General features: G+C 41.6%; 2 protein-coding genes across 2 annotated transcripts in view; one reads left to right on the forward strand and one right to left on the reverse strand.

The window, feature by feature from the left end:
• Positions 1–19,852, forward strand: part of LOC308074650 (MAM domain-containing glycosylphosphatidylinositol anchor protein 2-like) — a gene marked incomplete at both ends in the record, with an annotated part of 94,119 nt that overhangs the window by 11,834 nt on the left and 62,433 nt on the right.
• LOC308074088 (protein O-mannose kinase-like) lies at positions 6,665–7,615 on the reverse strand (the record flags this gene model as incomplete). Its single annotated transcript, XM_080413422.1, has 1 exon — positions 6,665–7,615. One exon carries the CDS (start codon positions 7,613–7,615, stop codon positions 6,665–6,667), a length of 951 nt encoding a protein of 316 aa, XP_080269548.1.

Raw genomic sequence — 19,852 nt, forward strand, 5'->3', positions numbered from 1 at the left:
ATATGCTGTATATGGTTTGGGGCAATCAGTGCTAAAAATGAGCTTATCCTGCACTTCCCTCCTATTTAGGTTGGCAGTGGCTCAGCAGGTACAGCGGCCATCTGGGAATGGGAAGATACTCGGAAGTGTCCCTGAGCAAGACACTTAACCCCTAACTGCTGGGTAAAATGTTGAAAACTCATTTACCCTTGGGGTTTCAGTAAATACACTTTTTCCGGCCTCCGCCTGCATGGCGGACAGCCGATGGCACTGCATGGAGGCCTTATGTGTTCGGAGTTGTCTGTCTGTCTGCTCGTTTACATCAATGGTTCTCAAACCTTTTTCATGTCAAGGACCCCCAAATTGATATATACAGTATATATATATCTATATGGCCCCCAGAAGAGAAGATATTTATGTTTGTAAAAAAAAATCTAAATTATTCAAAATATTTCCAAACATTTTAGATATTTTTCAATGTCAAAAATAGCAGATGTACAAGATTCCGCGCTGTGAGCTTGTAGATCTGCTGTTTTTGAATGGCCAACATATAAATGGATAAAGCGGTTAAAATGATTGTAATGCTGTAGCTTTCCAGGGGACCCCCTGATACTTCTACTTAACCCATTAAGACCTGGAACGCATCTGTGTCACTTTAGATTTCTTTGGCTATTCAAAAATAGCAGATCTGCTATTTTTGAAAAATCTTGGGGAGGATTTAGATTTTTTTAAAGAATCGCCTCAGGTCTTACTGTACCATAAGAACACCAGTAGAACAGAAACACTAGAATACTGTGTTCCTTTTTCTCTGCTTTGTGTTTTGACTCGACTTGATTGATTTGTGTTTGTGTTTGTGTTTGTGTTGTGTTTGTCTGTATTTTGTAGTGTTGCAGTTCTCAGATCAGTTTACTGTGTGTGTGTGTGTGTGTGTGTGTGTGTGTGTGTGTGTGTGTGTGTGTGTGTGTGCGTGTGCGTGCGTGTGTGCATGTGTGCGTGTGCCCTCTCCTGTCATTATGTTAGTGCTCTACTGTACATTAAGATATTACTGCTGTCTACATTAGAAACATGCAGGCTGCTTACGCACATTGGGGCTAATGTAGGGTGTGTGTGTGTGTGTGTGTGTGTGTGTGTGTGTGTGTGTGTGTGTCTGTGTCTGTGTCTGTGTGTGTTATTGTTGGACAGTGTGGATGTTTTTAATCTGCCAGCTTGTGTAATGGCATTCTCTGGCTCAGAATGCCATCTGGCACTGAGTGTGTGTGTGTGTGTGTGTGTGTGTGTGTGTGTGTGTGTGTGTGTGTGTGTGTGTGTGTGTGTGTGTGTGTGTGTGTGTGTGTGTGTGTGTGTGTGTGTGTGTGTGTGTGTGTGTGTGTAGGACCGTGATTCATGACGGGCATGACGGATCAATCAATCAATTATTTTATTAAAATCTATTCGTTTTTTTTTCTCCTAATGAATTAAATTAATTAGTTCGATAAACTGTTGCAACCTTAAATCCAAGTTTCTTTAACACATTGATTGCCAAGATCGCATCGATGCGTTCTTTCAAATCCATCGCTTGAGTGCCAGCATTCAAAAGAACGCATTGATGCGTTCTTTTGAATTTTCATTGTTTAATCTGTGATCGCACGGCTGTGTTTATTTCTCATCAGCACTTTCGTTTTCCACTTACGTCACACTCACCCGGAGCCGGATGTAAAAAAAAATAACATTTCCGGGTCACATTGTTTTTCTCCGTCATTTTCGTCCAGAATAGGGAAAAACATTTTTTTTCACACGGTATAAAAAACTCATCGTCTTCGTGTATCAAATTGTTTTCAGGCCGATCAGCGGATCAGGGATTGTCGAAAACATAACATCCGGTGAATGACAGGATATGACGTGGGCCTGTTTGGGAGGGGGCGAGCGAGGTGATCAATGTGTGGATTTGCTGCTCTCTACTGTTGGAACTGTCGTAGGTGCTTGACACCACAATCAGAGAATTTATTTGAATGAAAAAATTACAAAACAAAAAAAATAAAAAACACGCAAATTGTTGGCACAGGGGTGAGTACATTATGAATAAACTCTGGCAGTCAATGTGTTAATAATAATAATTAAAAAGCCACAGTTTCTGTCCATACTTGTCTAGTACTTTTATGGTTTTTAAAATATATCTTTCGAGTTAATATTTAGGCTGGTTGGGGGTTTAGGTCTTAGGTATTTGGGAGAGAGCTTTAAAGGAATAGTTCAGCCAAAATATGACTTATTTTCTATCAGTTACACAGCCCATGAAGCCGTGAATTCATGGAGATTATTTTAGTTTTTGTCGCATTCCTTAAGGCTTAAGCCAATAATTTGATGACCGGGTCATCGGTCAATAGGAGACTCAGAAGGAGGCTCTTTGAGTCTCTGCCGGTCATCAAATTCAAATCCAACTATACACTGTTACTGTATGTAATACCAGTGATTGAAGAAGTATCAATCAAAGTATCACTACCCTGGGGGCGCTGATGGCCTAGCGGTTAAGGCACAACCACATACAGTATAGGCTCTAGTGTCGCAGGTTCAATTCCCGAGCCTGCTGACCTTTGCTGCGTGTCTCTCTCTACCTGTTTCCTGTCACTCTCCACCACTACTATCCAAATTAAGGCAGAAAAGCCCCAAAAAAAAGTTCGGTATCCAAACTTTACTTGAGTAAAAGTACAAGTACAAAATATACTTTAAGTAAGTACCAAAAGTAAAAGTACTCATTATGCAGAAGGTCCCATTTCACAAGTTTTCAAAATGTAAAAAAAAATCCTTTGAAAATATCCGATCTACAAGCTCACAACGTGACGCGTTGTGAGCTTGTAGATCTGCTTTTTTTCAAATAGCCAAAGTTTATAGGGCTGAAGTGGTTCATGTATGTTTTGTAAAAATAATTCAAATCTACCAAGTAACTGGTAATCAAATAATTGTAGTGGAGTAAAAAGTACAATATTTGTCTCTGAGTTGTAATCGAGTAGAATTATAAAGTATTTTACTTTAGTAAAGTAAAAGTACCTAAAAAAAGTGCAGTACTTAAGTGAATGTACTTAGTTACTTACATTTACGCCACTGCACAAATGTGTGCGTGCGTGTGTGTGTGTACTGTGCGTTTAAAGTGATGTGTGTTTGTGTTTACTGTATACAGTGTCGTTTCATTTCTCACTGTAATCTCAAACTGACCTGTACTAATCCCCCTGTACACACACACACACACACACACACACACACACACACACACACACACACACACACACACACACACACACACACACACACACACACACACACACACACAGGGTGCAGATGCAGGTTCCATGGCACAGCAGAGAGGAATAAATGGGTCATGAAGGAGATAAGACAGGAGTGTGCACTGTATCGCTGTATGTCACTCTGTTGCAGTGGTGTAAAGTAACTAAGTACATTTGCTTAAGTACTGTACTTAAGAACAATTTTGAGGTAATTTTTACTTTACTTGAGTATTTCCAATTTCCAATACTTTTACTGCTACCTCACTACATCTCAGAGGCAAATATTGTATGTTTACTCCACTACAATTATTTGAAAATTTTAGTTACTAGTTACTTTGTAGTTTTTTTGTAGATTGTTATAAGGATAAGGATAATTCCTTTTAACAGGTCGTTCATGAAAGTCCTTGCGGTCTTGTTTCCAATGAGAACCTGTGAGCATTTGGGGTTAAGAGTCTTGCTCAGGGACAAATTTCATATCATCGGCACATATGCTGGGATAGTCTGGAATCGAACCTGGGGCAACCAGGGCCAGCTCTGGTTCCCTAGGCGGGCTCACTAACCACTCAGCTATGGCCGCCCCTATGTTATTATAAAACATACATTAACCACTTCAGCCCTATGTACATTTCGGCCATTTGAAAATAGCAGATCTACATCGCGACGCATTGTGAGCTTGTAGATCCGCTATTTTCAAACTATTTTTATATATTTGTATGGCCTGGTCTGGTATGGCCTGGTATGGTCTGGTTTGGCCTGGTATGGTCTGGTTTGGCCTGGTATATGGTCTGGTATGGCCTGGTATGATATGCTTAAAAGGACAGAAAAAGGCAACAATGGATGTTTATGAAAATGATCATGTCCTACTTCATCAACAGTGTCATATTAGATCAAATACCATAAATATGGATTATATATGGATGGATATATATGGATAATATGGATCTTTCCGTAAACAGAATTAGGCCGTATTATTATGTCGATTAAGAACACATGCTCCTTCGGTTATGCAGTACAGGATATGTACTGGCCGCGGATGCCCATCTGAAAATATATATAAAATGTTAAAGAAGTTTTTTTAAAAGGTGTCGCATCGCGGCGCGCTGTGAGCTTGTAGATCTGCTATTTTCAAATAGCCGACGTACAGTCGTGGTGTAGAGTTGAAGTGGTTTAACTGATCTAGTGAGTCTACAGTATATTGACACATTTTGCTGGGGACCCCCTGGGGGTCCCTGGGCCCCACTTTGAGAAGCACTGCTCTAAGTGCTGAGCCATTCATTTTCATGTACAAGCGGCAGGTATTTATTGAAGTAGTGGTGAGCGTTGCTTTTAGTAACCTGATCCCACGTCAATAACACTTATAGAGCTGACTGGATGCTGCTGATGATCCGCTTACCGTCACACAATAAACAGACAGACAGGCAGACAGGCAGGCAGACAGACAGACAGGCAGGCAGACGAGATCCAAGCAGATGCTTTCTGTGTCTTGGATAAAGTGCGTGCGTGCTTTTGTGCTTTTGTACTTTTTGAATAGCAGTCCTTTTACTTGTAACAGAGTATTTCTACATTGCGGTATTGATACTGTTACTTAAGTAAAAAGTACTTCCATCACTGACGATGACGATGCAAAAACACATACATACACTGTGGCGTTGGTCAACCCCTTCATAGATCGTCATGCGACATTGTCTTTGGAAAATAGGCCAGCTTTTAGGCCTATTCTTTGCCTACAATTACAATTTAGGCATTTAGCAGATGCTCTTATCAAGACTCAGAGCGACTTAGAATACGTTTTCAGTCAGTCAGTCAGTCAGTCAGTCAGTCCAAAACAAATCTAGTGGAGTCAAAAGTACAATCTTGTGAAAGTCTTAAGTATCCCAAAAAAAAGTACAGATAAGTACAAAACATTTTTTACTTTGTTAATGTCCATCACTGCCTACTTGGAACCCGGCAGCACTGTACAAGACACAAGCCAGTCTCCTAATCCAATCTAACCTGATATTTAATCCCACTACTCTCAGGATGGGTGTGGGGGGGGGGGGGTTGTTCTGGCTGTAAGAGATGCTTTCCAATCCTCTTGCCAGGGTCTGTCTCTGTGTTGTAGAAATGAGATTATCATTGATGCTGCTAAGTGCCCAAGAGTCAAAACGCCACGTTTGATGCATCAACAGGACCGCAGAGCGGATACATAGGATACTTTATTGGCAAGAGCGGACGCCGCTCAACGCCGGCTTCAAATCTCCACTCGTTGTATCGCTGAAGTGGTTGGTGCCTGGCTAAATGGATTAGTGTGCACGTGTGTAATTTTCTTCTTCTTTTTTTTTCAACTGGAAAGTCTGTGTGTAGTGTTTCCTTGTCTGCTTATTATAAGCGACTTTGTGCTTTTTTTCCCTGTAAAGTTTCTTGTAAATATTGGTGGTTGTGAGTTTTTGGGATTGTTAGTCAAATTGAGTTGCTTATTTGGGCTTAAGTGGTTCTCAAACATTTTCAAATCAAGGACCCTCAAATTAATGTGTATTTGTCCACGGACCCCGCCCATCTGAAAATATTTTGTGCCAGGGACCCCCGAAAAAAAAGATTCAAAATGTTTCGCTTTTTTTTCCTCTTCAAGAATTTCTTTTGAGCCTTGTGAGCTTGTAGATCTGACATTTTCAAATAGCATATAGGTTTAAAGTGCTCATGTGGCCTATAATAGTCGCTTCTTCTGGGCTTGTTTTCTTAGACCTGGTTGCTTGTTCTTCTCACAAAATCTGGCAACAGTGTCTGCGTGGGTCCCTGCGTGGGTGCAAGAGGGACGTGTTGTAAGCTTGTAGATCAGCTATTTCCACAATTTTCTTCAAAAGTATAATATTATTAAATGTGTCAGTAATTTCTTTGTATTCTAAGTTATTTGTCATATCTGCCCTGTGCAATTTGTGATCATGAGGCCTAAAAGCCCCGGGGTCCACAGTTCAATTATGGTTATTTTGGGGGGTCGCAGCCTGAATAGGTTGAGAACCACTGGCTTACAGTATGAATGAATGAATGAATGAATGAATGAATGAATGAACCATGATGATGATTAGTTATGCATGTTCACGTATTATCACCAGTGGCGGAAAAAGTACTCAGAAATTTTACTTAAGTAAAAGTAGCAATACCACAATATAAAAATACTCTTTAAAAGGACTGTGTTCAAAATGTTACTTGAGTAAAAGTACCAAAGTTTTGGCATGAAAATATACTTAACCCGTTTTCCTCAAACCTTACAAAAAATACAAAACCAAATCTTCAAACCAGGGCTGGATTAACTCATTCAGTGCCAAACTTAAAGATAAATTGCCCTCGGCGATTTGGGTTTGGCACCGCTCCATTGTGAATCCATTTCCTGCTCCTGAAGTCTGGGGTGACCAATCAGGGCCCAGTATTCAAATATGGGACATTGTAATTGGTAGTTAGTTGTACTTTCTGTTCTCTAGCAACATGTTGAGGTAGACCAGCTTGTAGACCTGCAGCACCTCCTGAGCGGTGGGCCGCAGAGCGGGGTCTGTCCTCTTACACTTCGCGTGGACCTGTGACAGGTGGAAGAGGGCCACGTCGCCCCCGGCCACGCTCCCCATCAGGTGGCGCGTCACCTCCGGGATCTTCCAGATATCCGACTTCTCGTCGTAGCCGGGCATGAGCTCGTTGGAAAAGGCCAGGCCCTCGTCGCCGAACGGCCAGAGCTGCTCCGGCGCCACAAAGTCCCCGGTCACCTCATAGCCGCATTTGGCCAGCAGGCCCCTGGCAGCGTCCACCTCCGGCAGCCAGTCCAGGTCGTTGACCACCAGATGGAAGTTGCTGCTCAGCAGGAACTGGCGGAAGGTGTGTTCCAGACTATTGGTGTCACACATAACACGGCAGCCCACAGGGCTGTCGTGGAGGTAGCTGAGGACAGACGCGTAGTCCACGGCCAACCTCAGGCGTATCTGCCAGGTGTCGAGCTGCCGGTGTCTCTCCTGTGCCAGCACAGTGTCCAGGTTATTCAGGGTGCCCAGTGGGTGGTACTCAGTGACTATTATTTGCTCCTCTGGGCACGCACCCACCAGCTGCACCACCTGGGGGCCTTGCAGGGCTTGCAGCATGGAGACATCGTGGACGAACAGCTCCTGTACCTCCTGCGAGTCCGGAGAGATCGCTTTGGACAACGCCACCTTCTGACCTCTCCACTCTGACAGGAACACCTGCTTTTGGACTCCCTGGCTGATCAGTTTCAACGTGCGCACTTCCGCGATGATTTGCGGACACTGCAGCCAGGACGAGCAGTTCTTCATGGCGTCTATTTTGAAGTGACCGGAAGGACAGCCCTGAGGAGGCATCTCTGATACATGTCTCAGGTACAGGTACAGGTAGATCAACAACATCATTTTGGCGAACAGCACAGAGACACAAACACCACCGAAACACAGACATTTTGTGCATGACCTTGTAAAATAATTAGTTTTTCAGGAGCACAGAGGTGACGCGAAGCTCAGCCTATCCGTGAAGCCAATGGGATGGATGGAATGGATAGACACAGATAGATGGATAATATAAAATGCAACAGTATTCACTCCACTCTTCAACTATCTGTAAGACAAGACTCTTTGCATCTGAGCGTTTGACCATCCTTTATATAGTGCTTGGCTGGATGCTCGTGACATCTCACTGATGTCACGATAAGTTGGCTATGTCCATGTATAGAGATAGTGGCTGGATGCTCCTGACATCTTACTGATCTGTCAATAATAAATACCTCAAACGTCCTGTAGTATTATTAAATCTAATATCAATCCCCCCATGCCCCACACCTCTTGAGCCTCTTGATTCTCTGCCCATGCCAAATGTTCTTAATAACCCCCATTCATTTAAATCCAGAAATGGGCTGGGGATTCTTCATTTAAATATCAGAAGTCTACTTCGTCCAGGAAGGTTAGACCACCTGAAAATATTAGTTCAGCAGGCTGACCCGGATATATTAGTGCTAACTGAAACCTGGTTGAAAAAGTCTACCAATGACTCTGAGGTATCTCTGAGTGGTTTTAATTTGTTCAGGAAGGACAGATCTGGAAGGGCAGGTGGAGTAGCGACTTATGTAAAATCCCAATTCCCAGTCACAGTACTACATGCCACTGCTATCCCATCTGGCCTTGAAACCCTTGCTCTAAAAATAAACATAGGGTCAAATGATGCAATTACTGTACTAGGTATATACTGTACAGACCTCCTCCTGCAGACCCCTCTGCCCTAGATAAATTAGCTCAATTAATGGCTAAAATTTCTAACTCAGAGATTTTGATTTGATGTGATCTTAATTTGAACTGGCAGACTCCAGTATCTGACAAATTAAAAGATATCTGCAATAACCTTAATTTAACACAATTAATTAAGGATTGTACAAGGCCAAATACAAAAGATATCACTAGATCAACTTTGATTGATTTGATTCTCTGTAATAGAGAGGATAACATTACTGCTGCTGGTGTTTTTGAGCAGGGCATCAGCGACCATTGCCCAATAGCATGTGTCAGAAGCACTAAACAAAAAAGAACCCAACCACGAATAATCACCAAGAGAAATTTTTAATCTTTTAATGAACAAGCTTTTTTTAATTTTGTTTTATAGTGATATCCAATACACCTCAGCTATTCCAGATGCTGAATTAGCCCTGGAACATTTCCAGAAATCCTTCCTCCCAATTGTCAACAAACACGCACACTTAAAAAAGGTCAGAATAAAAAACAGACTGAGCCCTTGGTTTTCCCCAGACCTGTCAAAGGTCGCGAGTAAATACCCCTTTAGTTTTTGTTTCCTACTTTTTGTTTTTAATTATTAGAGAGACAGACAGACAGACATCAAGCCATATTCGAAAATAATAATCAAGTAGTCACCTCCTAGAATAATTGTGTGTAATGCTAATGTGTTGGAAAATAAAATAAAACCTCTTTGCACCACGTCCTTTTACATAAAAAAAAAGGTTTTTATTCTTATAGCATCATGTAGTGACTTAATTTCGTATGAATTTATCCCTCCATGATTTGCCTTAGTATCTGTGAAGTAGGCAATATTTCCATTTCAACGTTCTGCTAGATTCGAAGCAGATTTTGACAAACATCATACAATGACAAAACTGCTGATTCCTGGAAGGCACTCGTTAGTATAGTATTTCAATGTTCCAACACCACCAACCGTTGAAAGATTAAATATGTTCTGATTGGCTCAGCAGATTACCCAATAGCGCGCTTCCCCTTTATCCTCAGACAGAAAGTGCAAAGTGTTTCTTATGAACTCAATAAAGATGTTGGCCAGTTCACATGGACAATACCCTGAGATTAAACTGAGACTTGAAAACAGAATAAAAACATAATTAGGAAACAGAGAATATCACAGGAATGCTTTTTTTTTCTTGGCAGTAAAGAGGTAAACGATTTCAAATATTTTCCTATGGAGAAAAACACACGGGAAGTATTTGTTCTAATAAATTCTAATTTAGCTCATCTTCTTTCTCACTACCGCCTCCCTTGGAGATAGGAGGCTTTCCAGACTGAGAAGCGAAGAGAGAAAATAAAGTCCGCCGAACGTAGCGAAGCAGGCTGGATCCCAGGCTAATGATGTTGCATGCACAGGAACATCCAAGTACATCTGCATAAAATGCTTGCAGGCTTTGTGCCCTAGGTGCTTAGTCAATTTAGTTTGACTCAGGCCAGGTGCGACTACTTCAATCTAGCCTGGACTAGTCTGGCCATGCCAGGCTAACTTCAGTCAGCCATCACCCATCACACAGTTTGGTTTTCACTAGACAGTAAGCACTCATGTTGGTGTTCAATTTAGAGTTATTTTGGTTTTCACTTGACAGTAGAAACACTATTATTTATGTGTTTTGTGTTTGTTGAGCCGAGGAGTCAAGAGAAAGTTAATAAATAGTATTAGAATATGTTAGAAATGTGAAAAATTTAGTTTTACAGCATTACAAATATATTTGATTTGATATTAATAGATTTTCATAATTTTATTCATTGGTTGTATTTGATCCTTATTCTTTTCAGTTAAAAACACAAATGCATGCTGTCCTCCTGAGTGGACAGGTCAATAACTCCTTAAAAAATTGTTGTTTTAAAAAAGATTAAGTGCAGTTGTTATATTTATGTCTAAAGACACATAAAACCACTTAGTGACATTTTTTTTTCTCAGGTTATCATAATTCATGCGTGAAAGGGTTAAAGTACCAAAAGTAAAAGTACTAAAATGTTTGAAAATAGCCGATCTACAAGCTCACAATGCGTCGCATTTGTAGATCGGCTATTTTCAAATAGCCTATGTATAAAATAGGGCTGGAGTGGTTGATGTATGTTTTATAATGTAATAATTTATATCTGCAAAGTAACTAGTAACTAAAGTTTTCAAATAATTGTAGTGGAATAAAAGTACAATATTTGCCTCTGAGATGTAGTGGAGTAGAAGTAAAATAATTGAAAACTGGAAATACTCCAGTAAAGTAAGAACGCCTCAAAATTGTACTTAAGTACAGTACTTGAGTACATGTACTTAGTCACTTTACACCACTGATTATCACTGTGGATGATTATGACTTTTCCACATGCATGATTAAAACATGAAAGCCCTATAATAAGCACGCTGCATGTTAGCTCAGCGTTTTGTTGACTGGTGAACGCGTTAGCGCTCCGTACCGCACACACAGTGTCCACCACGACCGCTTCTATTTTTAGCAGCACACAAAAACGTCGTCTCTAAGTGAAGTCCAACCTTGTTTGCGCAGCACATTTCATACTGTATACGCACAAACCTCCGTGTGCTTATTGCAGTACGGAAGAAAATGCATACCCGGACGCACAAAGCAAGTGCTTCTCAAACTTTTTCAAGTCACGCACCCCCCCCCCCGCCCTCCCCCCTCATCGGAAAAGATGTGTGTGCCAGGGAACCCCCAATAAGAGAAGATTTGTGTAGGAACATTTTCTGAAATCATTCCGTGCGAGCTCGTACAGTAGCTCGGCTATTTTCACTATTTTTAAATTGTTTTAACCCATTCAGACCGGGAACGCATCTGTGTCATTTTAGGATTTCTTTGGCTGTTCAATAATAGCAGATCTACAAGCTCATAGCGCGGCACCGAGTGCCGCGCTATGAGCTTGTAGATCTGCTATTTTTGAAAAATCGGGAAAATGTGTGCATTAATTTTGTAAAATATTTTGTTCCAGGGACCCCCAGAAGCAAAGATTTTAGTTAAAAATGTTTTTTCAAAAAAGATATATTCAAAGATTTGCACAAAATGTTCACAATTTTTATTAAATAGCAGATCTACAAGCTCGTAGCGCGGCACTCGACACGCCGCGCTACGAGCTTGTATATCTGCTATTTTTGAATAGCCCAAAGTAGAAAATAATGGTTATAGCTAAAAATCGAAAATGACAGATTATGCGCTCCCGGTCTTAATTGGTTAAAAATTATAATAGTAATAAAAATAAAAAATAAACGGTTTTGGACATACAAGGTTTCCACCCGACAGCGGCGATGTGGGAGAGGGCAGACTAAGTAAGCCTTGCCGAGCCATGAGGCCCATCGGGGGGGCAGGAGCTTATCTCCTGTTTCTGTAGCGTGAGGCTGCCTGATGTACAAGTACAGCCTCTGGACATGAGACTAGTATGTCACAGAGACTTACCCCCCAATCAGCGTTATGTAGAGAGAGAGCTGCGTCACTATAGCATAGACTCCCATTTTAACCCATTAATAAGACCGGGAACACGTCTGTGTAACCACCCTTATTTTATACTATATATTCAAAAATGGCAGATATTCAGGCTCATAGCGTTATGAGCTTGTAGATCTGCTATTTGTGCAAATCTTTGACTATATATTTTTTGAAAGCGAGCATTTTTAACTCAAATCTTTGCTTCTGGAGGCGGGGGGGGGGGGGGGGGGTTATTTTCTGATATCTCATACTCGCTCCCTATGGGCCGAAGTCCAGACTGATCAAAGCGTGACTCTAATTATACGTAGCCTGCGAGTTAGTTCTGGCAGCATACACTCGAGAGGTTACATGCATTGCTCATTCTATACGGCTGTTTACAGCGTCATGCAAGATCCTTACGTCATACACAGACGTGGCAATCAGCTGTCCAATTGGGCGGGTATTTAAGTTCTCTTGAATCGGGCATTCCATCCGGTTGTGTCTTCTAGCTTGTTGTCATGCAGCGTTTGCTGTTCCTGGCTGGTTGTTTGGTTGTTGCTGGAGCTACTGCTACTTGCTATCATGCTTCCTTGATCAGAAGCTGCTGTTGTTCGCTGGTGTTACTGCTTCATGCTACTTGAATCATGCTTTCTGCTCATAAGCTGCTGTCTATTATAGGCTACTGTGAAGGCAGGTGGTATGGCGTCGCGTTTGTTATCTACTAAGGCTGCTGTGTTCTTCTCTATGCTGCTGAAAAAAGCTAATATGCTGTTGCTGCTAATGTCATTGTTGAGGCTTCAGTGGTGGTCTGGTGCCGCTGGTTGTTATATGATACTCGTTCTATTACTAAAAGCAAGCAACTTAAATTGTAGTGAAACTGCTCCTTGCTAATGTTTTCAGTTAAGCTGAAAAACAGCGTGTTTTAGCTCAGCCAGCAGAGCTTTCTGTTGTGTCCCTCCGGGCTATGGGGCCTCATCTCATTATTAGCAACATTGGCTGGTTTTCTGTCAAATCGCTTATTAATGGTGGTTTGGCTTATTTCTGGGGAAAAGTTATTTTGGGATCGCTTTCTTATGTGGTTCTGTCATGGTCCCCAGATTAATGTGTAAAAATATATATATATATATTCCAAATATTCCACTTTTATCATAAGATTTCGAAATAGCAGATCATCTACAAGCTCACTTTAGGCTATTTCAATGGCAATACATACATTAGGATAATGCAGGTTAAATACAAGTATTTTCGTGGTCTAGGTTGGCTGATTTCTCTCTCAAACCGGCATCACTGCACGTATCAGTGATCAGTTGTTCAGAGCAGAGAGGGAGAGAGAGGACCAATAGTTAGTGTCACTTATGCAGTGCATTGCTCAAATCTTATGTTTCATATAATGTACTGGTTAAAAACGATTAATGCACAGTCTGGCCGTCATCTTGAGTGGGATAAGGAAGTACACTTGTGGATGAAGAAGAGCTAGTGTGTGTTCTTGCGCTTCCAAACATGTTGTGATTCACTGATCAACGTCGAGTGCGTTCCCTCCGGGCTATGGGACTGCAAGCATAGACCGCAACTCAGTGCTGGGTTGCCATGTCCGCTTATTATAAGCACAAGTTATAACTAAGTCATTTTTTCTTGATCTCGTTTTAGTGTTGCAGACAGTAGTCTGCGGATTTTACTCGAGTAAAGCAGCATAGTACCAGGTATCTCAGTGTAGGAATTAATAATGTTTCAAGTAAATCTACAGTTGGTTAAAATATATATAGGCTATTTATATTAGTGATTCATTCTTTCAGCAGTTTTTCAAATCTAGGAGTCTACATTCAAATATGCTGTAAAGAGAACTTATGGTTCATGGTGCATAATTTTATACTAAAGTAGACTATAGTGTGCAGTATGGCCATTATATTGTGGTAATATATTTTATGTTGCAGCTAGTATGTGCTAATTGGTGGCTATAGCTATTTCCATCTGATGTAGCCTACATTTTCTGGTAATAATTTGCTCTAAGATATAGTGGAGGCTGGTAAATATTATAATGAAGTAAATTGTGCAAATCAAGTAAGTAATGGGCTATTTTACTGTGTTGGCTGCAGTGCTTGGTTAGATGTAAGTTTGGTTACATTCTAAAGTTGCCCCTGTGCTATTGTATTGCAAAGCTAATTAAGCTATTCTTGCTGTCAAGGTGATATACATTTTGCTGCTTACACCTTGGATAAGAGACTGGTAGGTTACAGGGATTTTCTTAAGTAAATCTGGAAACACTTGAAGGAAAACAACTGCTTTCCTTTATCTTTAGCAATAGCAGCCCATCTAAATGGTCTTTGTTATATTAAAGATGGTTTAACACTGCTAATTGCGAAATGCAGTCAGTCCAGCAGAGGGCATTCATGCTCTCAGGGCTTAAAGGAGGGGAGCAATTTATGAGGGCACTCATGTCTTATCTTGGGATCAACATATGTTCAGATTCCCGGATGTAATGCATTCTTATAAAAGCGGTTGACAATTGATGTCATGTTGTGTGACAAGCTACAGGAGTAAAGTTATTGCTACCAGATAAATGGTGGGGCTCTTCAGTAGAGTCATGGTTGATGGGCATTTCAAAGGTTCTTGGAATCCAAACTTAGTTCCGTTTTTATTGTTATGAAGTTATTGGATAATGAATGTTATGGTCATTAATTAAAATCTGCTCAGGAGGCAAATATTTAATGTTATGTTCTTTAAAGGGTGGCTTATCATTCTTGGTATTATGGTGGCGTGGTTCTTCTTGCAGTCTTGTAAGCAAGGTTGCAATTTTACAAAGCATGTAATGTAAAGGGACTACTGGATTCAGATTAAATATTGTTGGTACTACTAACTACTATAAGTCGATAATCATTGCTTTCATCTACGTGGAGTCTAATCTAAGTGTATATCAAGAGTTAGTCATGCATCCATCATTTCTGATGTTTTATTTCTATGGAGGGACATTTTATGAATATATCTTAAGTCTCATTGGAAGCTGCTTCAGTATTCTTAGTTAATTAGAAGTCAATCTATGGTTAGATGGGGCAGTCATAGATCTTAGCTGTTAAAACACAGATCTTAGTCTGTTCTCACACAAGCAGCATTATGTTTTATCTGTGGCTCATTTGTTCAACAGGTCATGTCCCATCTTCAGTTTAAGCTTTAATTCAACAGAACAAATCTCAACCATCTGCATATTTTCAGTTGGTGCTCAGATCAACCGTTCTGAATAAAATGGTCTTAGTGCCATGTTCGTCATGTGCGCTAAAATGGGGAGTTCTTTGTTGGCTCAGGATGTAATGAATTCAAGTGTTGTAATAGCTAAATGTAAATGGTAGTTCTGTTATTACCATGCATATCTGGTGGTCGCTGGGTGAAGGTAAGGTGTAGCGTGACTTCAAAGTCATGTTAAGTTTTAAATGTTTCTTTAGTTGGCACTAGAGTTCAGCTGGTTGCTCAAACTCCAAAAAAAAAAAAAAAAAAAAAAAAAAATATCGTGGCATCATGGTTGATGCGGTTGGTTTGCATCATGGCTGATGCGGTTGGGTATAGCATCACGGTGATGCAGTTGGGGGCATCAGTAGGATGCGGTTGGGGGCATCAACTCTTAACACTTAGGCATGTTAAGTTTATGTAGTATATTCCTCTATGTGGCTATTAGAGGAATGGTTAAGTGCTGCCTGTGCATGGCAGCTAAGGCCTTTTAGTTCACATAAAGTTAGTATGTCCTAGCCGATCCCAGACGCTGGTCTGTGGTGGATGGGATATCAGCTTGGTCAATTGGTATGGGTTTGAGAATTCACCCCACACATAGTTTTTCCTATCATATAGAATAAGGCTTACGGCAAGCGTAGCCATGGCTTCACATTCAAGTTCACATAGATAAGGCTTACGGCAAGCGTAGCCATGGCTTCACATTCAAGTTCACATAATGTTAGAATATCCTAGCATGATCCAGAATTGCTAGCTGCATATTCGTCACTGTCTCCTGAAGGAGTCTAGTGGGATATCTGTTTGGATGAATCGGTGAGCGTTCACCGTAGGGCGTTCTTGGTTCCGCGTGTTGGGGGGTTATGTTAGAATATCCTAGCATGATCCAGAATTGCTAGCTGCATATTCGTCACTGTCTCCTGAAGGAGTTTAGTGGGATATCTGTTTGGATGAATCGGTGAGCGTTCACCGTAGGTCACGCGTGTTGGGGGTTGTTATGTTATGGTATATCTATCTCCCTGCTCTTAATGGTTAATGATGGCGTATGATTGTGCTGAGCAGGGAGAAAAAATATAGCAGAGCCTGAACGCCAAGATAAAATATTACTTCCACACTTGTATTCTCATTCTATTATATTGCTTAAATATATTCGGTCTATAATATTGGTTCAATCTATTCGTGAGTTATCTGACAGAAATTATACGTAGCCTGCGAGTTAGTTCTGGCAGCATACACTCGAGAGGTTACATGCATTGCTCATTCTATACGGCTGTTTACAGCGTCATGCAAGATCCTTACGTCATACACAGACGTGGCAATCAGCTGTCCAATTGGGCGGGTATTTAAGTTCTCTTGAATCGGGCATTCCATCCGGTTGTGTCTTCTAGCTTGTTGTCATGCAGCGTTTTCTCCCACCACCACCCCAGCACCACCAGTGGGCTCTGCTATTGGTTGTTCCCCATGGGGGGTTGTTATGTTATGGTATATCTATCTCCCTGCTCTTAATGGTTAATGATGGCGTATGATTGTGCTGAGCAGGGAGAAAAAATATAGCAGAGCCTGAACGCCAAGATAAAATATTACTTCCACACTTGTATTCTCATTCTATTATATTGCTTAAATATATTCGGTCTATAATATTGGTTCAATCTATTCGTGAGTTATCTGACAGAACTCTCTCTCTCTCTATATATATATAACGCTGCCCCCAATCCAACCCTTGATGTTGAGTGCCATGCAGGGAGGCACTGGGTCCCCACTTTTAGAGTCTTTGGTTTGACCCGGGCCGGGGATCGAACCCTGACCTCCCCAGTTTCAGGGCACTGAGCTGGTATAGAGGGCAGACTAACAGCTAATGATTTGTTCTTGTTTTTGTTTTTTTTTGCTTCACACGTAGCACTTTTTCAAGCTGATTCCATGTCCTGAGTGGTTGTGTTACCGTAAAAGATGAGAATGGAAAGGACTGAGCACACTTTTGATTATTTATTTTTTTCCTCCCACCTACATTTTTTTTTATTTTATTATAGTGCCAAATCACAACAAGTTAGGGGGATGGGGGGGGGGGTCCCAGATGACAGTGAAATGACAATTTAAGGACTTGTATGACCTTTATAAATACTGTACCTCAACAACAACAAAAAACTAGCTACTTTTGCTATTTTTGAATTTGAATCCTGAAAAGTAACAGTTTTGGACATATGAGGTTTCCACCCGACAGAGACGATATACTGTACATAACATGTACGTAATGATGGAGTTAAGAGGAGAAGGCCTGTGGGCTATATAGAGGAGTAGAGGAGAAAAAGAGTGTGCGTGTGCGTGTGTAGCCTAAGGCCCAGCTTCAGTCACTTTGGGTTCTGTGTGTTTTGGCTGAGGAAGACATAGCCTCAGGCCCCACAGCTCTGACTCCAACACACACACACACACACACACACGTGTGTGTGCACACACACACACACACACACACACGCACACGCACACGCACACGCACACGCACACGCACACACACACACACACACACACAGTGGGAGTTCTTCTAAGCCCTGTAGTCTAACTGTAACTCTGGTGTCTGTCTGCCTGTCTGACTGTCTGTCTGTCTGTCTGTCTGACTGTCAGTCTGTTGTTTTATATATTTATATATTTATATATACAGTATATTTAGACCTTTGACTGACATTCTCATCTGGACACATTCTAGACTCAAACTTTTTTTTCAATTTCAAGGACGAAGGACCCACAGTAAGGCCTAAGTACTGCTCTGAGTCAGTGGTTCTCAAAGTGGGGTCCGGGGACCCCCAAGCCAGGGGTCCTTGGGGGGCCCAAACCACCTTATCCATTTATACGTTGGCTATTCAGAAATAGCAGATCTACAAGCTCACAGCGCGTCACTTTGTGCCGCGCTGCGAGCCTGTACATCTGCAATTTTTTGGAAGATGTTGAATAATTTGGATTTAACATAAATAATCTCTTCTGGGGGTCCCTGGAAAAACCTTTTCAGATGGTGGTCCGCGGTCAAATACATATCATGTTTAACCACCAAGTAGATACAGAGGGTAAAATGCATCACATTCAACTTAAGGGCTAGAACCACTATGGTATAGAGGTTTGGGTTGTGTAGTTACCTTGCCATGATGTAACTCCAAAGGTGGGCAAGAAATCAAAAATAAATGCTCCATTGATTGATGTTTCAAAATATTCTCCTCATTGACTTACATTGTACAGTGAAGAGGCTCAGGAGGAGCTCTTTTAGCCTGTACACGAACGCAAACGAACCGTACCCGGTACTATATATATATTTTTTTTTAATGTAAATGACAATTTTCTGTTGATTTTGCTATTTTTATAGGAAGAACCGGACTGGATCTGCGGATCTGGATCCGGATCGTCAAATAGTAAAATCGACGTTGGCACCCCTAATTGTAACGGGGTTTGTCCGCGTTCTCGGCCGATGCGGACAATAAGCCTCTCCGTCCCACTTCCTTGGATGGTTATGGCGTTATGTCTAATAATAGGATGCTCTATGCAGAATGTGAATCGGGGATTTTTTACAGCTTGGACAAAGCTGTCAATAAACAGACGCTGCAACTAGTCGTCACTTTCTCGTTACTTTCTCACTTTCTCCCTATTGGCTAAAGGCCAGCCAATGAGGTTGCCGCCAATGGCTTCCCATACTCTCAACCAAGCCCCCAGAACCGCGGTAGAACAGTGACGCTGCCGTCGCCTGCTTCACTGTGCAATCTGGGATTGCAAGACTTCCGCATTCAAAATGCTACTGCGTGTGCTTCTGTCGTCTGAGACCCTAGTGTGCCTGCTTGGTGCACACAAACACACACACACACACGCATGCGCGCACGCGCGCGCACACACACACACGCACGTGCGCACACACACATACTGTATACAGACAGACAGACAGACCCACACAAAGGACACAGACACAGACAGACACAGGAGCTGTATATGACATTGTGGTCTTGTTTTTACTTCCGGAAACTCACTGTTACTGTTACGCTCTATGGATCACATTAACAGTCTTGTGGGAGAAGCCGCTGCAGATGCTGCTCTGTGCTTTCATACATATTTTTTATAGATCAGTGGCTCTAACGCAGTGCCCTGAGACAAGTCCAGGTGTGTCTGGGGACTGTGTGACGTCCACACATTATTATAACACACTAACACCAGGGAAGCATCCGTGTCATCTTAGATTTTAGCTATATACTGTATATATATATACTTTTTTCAGAAAACTCAGTGGTTCTCAAAAAATAGAAGATATACAAGCTCACAGCTCACTGTGAGTTTGTGCACCTGAAAAAAACATATTTGAAAAATATTGAAAATCTTCTAAGTGTGTGTGTGTGTGTGTGTGTGTGTGTGTGTGTGTGTGTGTGTGTGTGTGTGTGTGTGTGTGTGTGTGTGTGTGTGTGTGTGTGTGTGTGTGTGTGTGTGTGTGTGTGTGTGTGTGTGTGTGGGTGGGTGGGTGGGTGGGTGGGTGGGTGGGTGTGTGTGTGTGTGTCTTTGGTAGTCTAGGGCACGTGCACAAGTTGGTTGTAAGGGGCCTGCAAATGGCCGGCCTCTCCAAAAGGAGGGCTAAACAATTAGCAAGGTACTGCTCAATATCAGCTATTATAGGAAGCCGCTCAATTTGGAGGAGGCGTTGCTTCCTTTACCCATGATTGTTGTCCGCTGTGTTTGACAAGTATGACATCTTTTGTTTTGTATGTAA

This window comes from Gymnoscopelus braueri (genome assembly GCF_963280865.1).
Source record: "Gymnoscopelus braueri genome assembly, chromosome: 19".
In the NCBI taxonomy this organism is placed as follows: Eukaryota; Metazoa; Chordata; class Actinopteri; order Myctophiformes; family Myctophidae; genus Gymnoscopelus; species Gymnoscopelus braueri.